Source organism: Syngnathus leptorhynchus, chromosome 10 (genome assembly GCF_054491065.1).
Source record: "Syngnathus leptorhynchus isolate UIUO chromosome 10, UIUO_Slep, whole genome shotgun sequence".
NCBI lineage: Eukaryota > Metazoa > Chordata > Actinopteri > Syngnathiformes > Syngnathidae > Syngnathus > Syngnathus leptorhynchus.
This window is the reverse complement of record NC_141204.1, coordinates 1,272,965-1,280,602: the sequence shown is the minus strand read 5'-3', so window position 1 is coordinate 1,280,602 and position 7,638 is coordinate 1,272,965. Positions and strand designations below refer to the sequence as shown.

The window sequence follows — 7,638 nt, the reverse complement described above, 5'->3', positions numbered from 1 at the left end:
AAGGATGGATCCAAAGCGACAGCATCACTGTTGCGTTCACAATCGTCGGATATTTCAGCACATCCATTCGGCGACCATTTTATACAATAGAAGAGAGAAAATGGATTTGAACAAGCCATAAGGTATCTTTTCAATGAATAAATAAATAAATAAATAAATAAATAAATAAATAAATAAATAAAGCACCTAATGTGTTTACTAAAATGATGACAAAATCAGGTATAAAAATACTTCTTAAGGTGTCTGACTAACTATTGCACAGTTCTGCTATGAACAAGCCAATGATGGGAGCCAACCATTCACCGTGTCACAACTTCAGGCTTTTGGGTGCAATTTCAGAACAAAAATCAAATGAATGTATCTTCATTTGACCTTCTCGAAACATTTTCATGCACATGATCAACGACTAAATACTGTAACCGTTTATTTAAACGATCTCAAGTCAAGATTGTAACAGCAGAGGGTTTTGTTTTTAGAAGGTACCGTAAATCATAAGTACAAGCAGTAGTAGGTCACACCAGCTATATTAAAAAAAAGATAGAAAATTCGCATTTCGTAAGACAAAAGTGGTTACAGTAGCTTACAAAGTAAGATGATTTTTCACCTATACAGCAGATTAATTCACATCTTGCAGTTTTAGCACACATTTCAACACATAAAGACATCACATTGACGGCAAAGTGAGATTCATTGGGACAGATTTCATCACCAAATATTGCCCATGAATAAGGCAGAATAAGAAGTGAAGTGAAGAAGTGAAGAAGAAATAAAAGTGACACCACACCTGGGAGTGTGTCATACTTTTATACAAGCCAGCATGACTTTATGGGAATTTATATGAAAAGTTAAGCACCATGTAAAGTTAAGCCTGCACTATTTTGCATGTACAAACACAATCTTGAAAACACTATACATGCCCATGAAACACTATGATTAGAAAGCAATCAAAGATTTGGGGACATTTAAGATGTTTTCATCAAATCTGACCACAAAATACTTCTTGTTTTTTTTCTTGAGAGAATGAGCCTCAACAAACAAGGTGCTTGCAGTACTTTAAAAGCAAGCCTTTCACAGTGTCATCAATTCATCATCATTCCTGAAAGAAAAAATATGTGTTCATTCACTGTGTCAAATTTCAGCTTCCCTAAATGGGTCAATGTATTTGCTAGAGTGGGAAAATGGGCCAGATTCCCTCCTTCCACAAGTTAATGTTTGACTTGTGGCTAGGCAAACAAATGTCAACATCTGTGAATAGCACAAACAACACAAGCTCCTCACTCACAGTGTGTATGATCACATTTGATTTGGAGACAGAATAAACTTGTGATCCCTTTTTCTTTTTTCTAATTCCTGTACAGCGCAGCATGGCTTATGGCTGTTGTTTGAGGTCTTTAGGTAACGTTGGTCTCGTGATGAAAACAAAGAAATGCACGTGACGAACAAAGAAACATAAGTATCACATTGATGGGAATGTTTGAGGAACTTATTATAAGGGCTGTGCAATTCATCGAAATTTAATTCCGATTATATTTATTACACTTCCCGATTTCAAACATGGCATAATCGTAAAAAAAAACTAATTATTATGATGCATTATTATCCAATGCACTGTTTGTACAAAACCATACATTCGTACCTTCATTTTAAAATGACTAATTTGATCAATTTTGTTGAGATCTAAAAGGAAATCTTTCAAGGAAATGTCTTTATCTTAACATTTTTTTTGTTTTGTACCAAAATATAAATGATCGTTTGAATCATCATGATTTCAATTTCTACCAAAAGAAATGTGATGATTTTTTTTCTCTAATGGAGCAGCCCAATTTATGTATTGGCAAACGGTGGTCATATCTTACATGAATGTTCCAACAGCAGCGACATGAACAGTACACAAACATCAACAGGTTTGATAATGCATACCAAAAAAAAAATCAAACTTGCATTAGTTCACAGGACTGACTCAACGGCTTCCGGTGTGGCTTCTGACGATTTGCTTTTGTGCGTAACAAGAGGTGAGGTCTCCTCCTGCGCCTGGATGTTGGCCACCGTCTCCACCTGCACTTCATAAAGCTCCCCTCCCTTATCCAGCTCATCCTGCTGCTGCTGCTGCTGGTGCTGCTTTTGCTTTTTCATCTCCTGCTGGTTGATGTGATGCAAAATTCCAGCACCCAGAGCATCGCCTTCCACATTGACCACTGTGGTTGTGCGATCCCTGCGCAGAAAGTCAACACCACTGTTTTTCTAAGCCATTTCCCACCGCATGGGTGAAACAAGAAAAGTATGTCATAATGTTGATATTTAAGCCGCCGCCACGCCTCACCGAGCAGGGCTTTATCTCCTGGACTGAAGCTCGTTCGAATGGAAAATCTCTGTTTTCCATTCGGACTTTTCACGAAACACGGGATGTTGAACATTTGGAAAGTTCAGTCAATGTACTCACACGATCCAGTCAACGGCCAGCATAAGCGACAGATCATTGGTCGGTAACCCGATGGCCTCCAGGATAATGGCGATGGTGATGATGCCGCCGGCTGGGATTCCCGCAGCTCCCACGCTGGAGGCTGTCGCCGTCACCCTGGAAACGACAATGCAATTTTCCCATCTATCGTGAAATGCTGAATCGACAGTAGATTGCACTCACAAGATGGTAAAGATCTGCCCGGCGTTCAGCTCGGTGTTGTTGAGCTGAGCGATGAAGACGGCAGCGATGCATTGGAATATGGCCGCTCCGTCCATGTTGACGGTGGCGCCGATGGGGAGGATGAAGCGGCTGATTCGCTTGTCCACGCCGTTGTTCTCCTCCACGCACTTTATCATGGACGGAAGAGTTGCTGAGCTGTGAAAGATTTTCACAATGACAACAAACTGACTTTGATTCAGATGGATATTTCCCATTCCGCTTTAAGTCGAGTTTTACCTGGAGCAGGTGGCGAAGGCGGTGGTGAAGGGCGTAATGAGGCCCGACAGGAAAGTGAAAGGGTTCTTACGGGTGAAAGCAAAGTAGATGAGAGGCAGGACCATGCCACCGTGGATAATATGCCCCAGAATGGAAGCAAAGATGTATTTGCCCAGACTTGTGACCAGTAAAACCACATCCTCCATTTCCACAATTTTACTGCCCACCAGGAACACAATGCCAAATGGGATGTACCTGAAGAAATCCAGGAGATGCTTGTCACTGTCTTAATGTAAGAAAACAACAACAAACATAAGACTCTGGCTCGTAAGCACTCACCACATGATCCAGGATACCAGCACCATGGTGGCCTCGTTGAAAGCGTTAAAGAATCGGATGAGCTCCTCGCCCTCGTCGCCCAGCTTCCTCAGTGCCACGCCGAACACCATGGCGAATAACACCAGACCCAGAATGTTCATGCCATCGTTTTCGGTTCCAAAGGGCACCTAAAATGACTCACTTATGTTTTCTATTTGCAAAACTATTGAATTCAACGAGTTCATTTGAAAGGCTATGGATACCTTTTGATAGAGGGTGGTCCCATTGGTGTCATTGCCCGAAGCGACCATCTTGTAGTCGGTTGCGTACTGCGTCACAAAAAAGAACAAAACGTCATGTCGTGAATTTCTTTCTCGACACCACCTAAATTCTAAACAGAATAATAAAAATGCCAAAAATGTCAGAGTGTTCGTTAATTGTAGAGCAAAGGGAGACATTTATCGTTGATTTACAACACAATAGCATTTCCATTGTAAACATCTTGGAGGAACGTATTGGAATTGACCTCTGATGACGATTTGAGTGTCTTCTCATTCTGGCCGAAACGTTTGTGCTGATGATCAAGCCAATGGAATTTGAATGACTTGTGAAAAGTTTTCTCAAAGATCTATCCTCATATTATTTTTGTGCCTCTCTGCTTGCTCGGTTGAATCCGCAACCTGCACTCAGTGACTTGCCTGCACTTTGGAGTCATGTTTATGATTCATTTCTCGAATTTTCCCAAGTTTGTTTGAGGGACTTTGTTCGCTGCTATGCGCTCCTCACATGGGCGAGCGTCTCCATTGCCCCAATACAGACCGTAGCCAATTGTGATAGAGCAGAGATAATAATTCGAGGAAGCGGGCCTCGTTCAAAGGCAACGAAGCGAGGTGGGTTGCTAGGCCGGCGTGAATGGAATGATTTCGCCATGGAAACGGCTGGTGGGGACAAGCCAAAGAGTGCTCATTAAGAGGCATTATGAGACCCAGCACACCACAAAGGATTTACAGCCCCCGTAAATGAACACGGTGTCGGAGGAATAAATTCTGCTGAAAAATGTACACATGATACAGGTGGCGGACAGTGAAAAACGGGCCACCCGTGAAGAGCAGCGAGGCACTCACAGAGCGGAAAGCGGCAGCCACCAAGTTTGACGGGAATAAGTTCCTGGAATAGATAGAAAAGTTACATTTACAAAAATGGACGTTTGAATGAAGCACAACTGAGTGGAAATATTGAAAGAGCGTTCATCAATCGAAACGGTTTTTAAGTAGGCTTTAAAACGAGGGTTAGGGCTTTAAAGTAGGCTTTAAAACTAGGGTTAGGGCTTCAAAGAAGGATTTAACCTCGGGTTAGGGGTTCAAAGGATTAGGGTTTCAAGGTACCTCATCCAAACTTTTACATTGAAAGTCTTTACACAACAGCTCTTTTCTATTGACGGTTCATCGCGTCCACTTCTCCTCAAATGACCTGACAAAGCAATTTTTCACTCACTGTTCTGGTGCTCTCTTCAATCAACATTTGCAAACGTACCCACGGAATGCGAGATGCAAAGACAGATTCAACAAGACCTACTGACCTTACATGTCACTCTGACAGTTGAACCCGTTCATGTAAGCTAAAATAAATTGTGTTTGTTTGCTCAAAGTGGAAGTGGCAACAGGAAAAAAAAGGGTTGTCAAGAAAACATGAAACTTTTTTACTTCATGGGAGTAGTGACAACGTATTGTCAGAGAAGCCTTCACATTACCGCATAGGTTTCAAAAATCGGAATCGTAAAGTGACAATGAAGGCGTTCCAAGGCTCTTTCCCTTAAAGAGGGGAAGAAAGTTTTCCCACCACACTTTGACAATTGTAAATCTGCATGATGTAGCCTTTCCACCACCTACGACTATTGAAATCAAGCCACTTCACAGGGGTTACTTGATGCATTTCCATGTAGCTGGCTCTCAGCCCATAAATTCACTTTTGGCTTTTTCCCCCTGCCCATCTTGTTTTTCTAGTGCAGCATTACTCTGGCCTGCCTCCCAGACACCACATTGAGTCTATTTTCATTGTTATCAGGATTACTGGAACCTGTGTGTGGGGGTCACTTCATCCCCCGGAGGTCACACTGCATTGTGCAAAGAAACACAACTTTTTTTCCACGATTTCTTCCCACAGTGGGTACATGTCAGAAAAGTTCAGCCCATAAAACCTTGACAACCCTTCAGCTGTTTCACATGTAAAAGTGCTGAGTTGGAATCCTTTTGAGTTTCCAATTGCATTCATTCTAGTATCCTCATATTTCATTGTTTACAGCACCATTTTTCCATTTCATTTTTTTTTAAGCTGTTACATAACTCTTGATTCCTTCATTAATAACAGAAAGGGGCCATGCTGCAGCCATTTAAGGGGGAAGGCAAGCCAATATTGGCGAGAGAATGTAAAGGCCTGAACTTGTGTGTTGAATTATTTGAAGGCAACAGATGAAGCAAGCCTTCTCCTCAAAATACAACAGCTGTCACCTCACTGGTGAGATGAGAATTTGTTATCAGGCAACTTCTCAACCATGCAGGTCTATCAAAAACAAGAAGGCAGCCTCCAACCAATGACAACTGAGCTTCGTGTTTTCTATTTAATACTGAGCACGGCTTATGTTATGATACAATATCTTTTTCCTTTTACCTTGATGGAATGTGTTTGACAAAATCGGGAAACATTTTTCCTTATAAACTCTTGTGTTGTTAAATGCAATAAATACTTATTCTTTGCATATTTTGTCTGTTTAAACATTGAACACTGAAGGGCCAGCTGTTAAAAAAAATATATATAATTCATGTATTTGTTTGAAGTGCAGGAAAAAATATGATTATTATTATTATGACGATTATGTATTCGTTATGTATTCTCGGCAATGCTCCAAGCCCTAATGCAAAGCGTGGCAGAAGCACAACGACTTTTCAGCATGCAGCGCGCAAGCAGGCAAGTGCGGTACCTGGCCAGGTCCAGAAAGGAGTCGGCGGTCTCCTTATTGTTGCTGACGCTCTCCAGACCCAAGCTGTTGCTGTTGAGAGCGCTTGCGCCCACGCCGGGCTTGATGATGAAGGCCAATGCCACGCCGATCCCGGAGGCGATCAGGGTGGTCACCAGGAAGTAGGCGACTGCGATGCCCCCCAACTTGCCCAGGGAGCGGGTGTCCAAGCTGGCTGCGCCGGAGACGAGGCTGCACACGACCAGCGGGAGGATGATCATCTTCAGCATCCGGAGGAGCATCTCACCGGGGAAGGCAAAGTAGGTCATCTGCGCCTTGCTCAGGTTCATGTTGCGGACCCCCATTCCGAGCCCGACCCCCACCACCACGCCGGAGACCGTCATGATCACCAGAAGGTTCCGGCTTAGAAAGTGTCCCAGCTTCTCGCGCATGCTTTTCGGGGCTCCTTTCTCTTGCAAGAGCTCTGCAGAGTCGGCCATGGCGTGGCCGTTGATTTGGCTCTTTTTCTCCATCTCAGCTCAGCACAGAGCCGCGTGGGAAGCTTGATCCGCGTGTGTGGCTTGGAAGCACACTCAACAGCGAGGGTTGATTGTGGGGGTTGGTCACTCTGCCTGTCTGTGGGAGCCAATCGTGTTGAGGGAAACATGCGCACTAGTATCCCAGACCTTTGCCCGCACATGATGCAAGATTAGGAGGTATTGCTCGATCGATTCTTCTTTACATGCAATAATGATGACTATCGAGAGCACCGCTTTAATGGGAAACTGGTCCAATTGGGTCAATTGTGAGCCATTTATGGTCCAGGGAGTTTTCTAAAGTGGCCAAGAGACGACGCAGGCATTTAAATTCAACACTTTCCCATGCACAGATATAGAATTAAAAGTGTATTCTCAAATGCATTTAAAAATCCATATGCTTAAAAGATGAAAAATGATCATGGGTTCAGCACCATGGTCAGCGCCCAGGTCTTCTAGGGGGCGCTGTAATCGTTTTGAATAATAGGCACACACTGTGACGTGCGTGGTTGACTACTGGTTAGGACGTCCGCCTCACATTTACAAGTGCCGAGTTTGAATCCATCTGCGGCCTTCCAGTGTGGAGTTTGCATGTTCTCCCCGTGCCTGCATGCCTGGGCTTCCTCAAGGTACTCTGGTTTCCTCCCACATTCCTGTCATGTCCTGAATATCAATAAAGTATCTATCTAGACCCTCGTTGGGATAAGCAATTCCGAAAATGAATGAAGGAATATTCACAGCCAAACAGAGCGGTGATGCTGCTGAAACACAGCATAGAAATACGGTCAGTGGAGAAAGAAAACAAATCAAATGGACTACATCATTTGGAACTCGTGATAACGAGATCAAGACGGCCAGTGAAATGTGAATCCGTGATGCGTCCACAAGATGGGGCTAGAATAACGCTGGAGTCATGGAATCAGTTCATTGCTTTG

At 43.3% G+C, this 7,638-nt stretch overlaps 1 protein-coding gene across 1 annotated transcript; it reads right to left on the bottom strand.

Annotated features, from left to right (window-relative positions):
* Positions 1-411: 411 nt before the first annotated feature.
* Positions 412-6,726, bottom strand: slc1a4 (solute carrier family 1 member 4). Its single transcript, XM_085922379.1, has 8 exons — positions 6,192-6,726; positions 4,339-4,381; positions 3,478-3,543; positions 3,236-3,402; positions 2,918-3,151; positions 2,642-2,836; positions 2,441-2,575; positions 412-2,212 (listed from the first exon to the last, which is right to left on the bottom strand). The coding sequence occupies exons 1-8, from the start codon at positions 6,698-6,700 to the stop codon at positions 1,948-1,950; spliced, it is 1,614 nt and encodes a 537-aa protein (XP_085778505.1). The 5' UTR covers positions 6,701-6,726; the 3' UTR covers positions 412-1,947.
* Positions 6,727-7,638: the final 912 nt, after the last annotated feature.

What these genes read in the sequence shown, in the direction of transcription:
- slc1a4 (XM_085922379.1), bottom strand. Translation starts at nt 6,700, where the DNA reads ATGGAGAAAAAGAGCCAAATCAACGGCCACGCCATGGCCGACTCTGCA. An exon ending in TCCTTTCTGGACCTGGCCAG is followed by an intron (nt 4,382 to 6,191) that starts GTACCGCACTTG and finishes TATCTATTCCAG; the next exon opens with GAACTTATTCCCGTCAAACT. An exon ending in GGGCAGATCTTTACCATCTT is followed by an intron (nt 2,576 to 2,641) that starts GTGAGTGCAATC and finishes TGTCGTTTCCAG; the next exon opens with GGTGACGGCGACAGCCTCCA.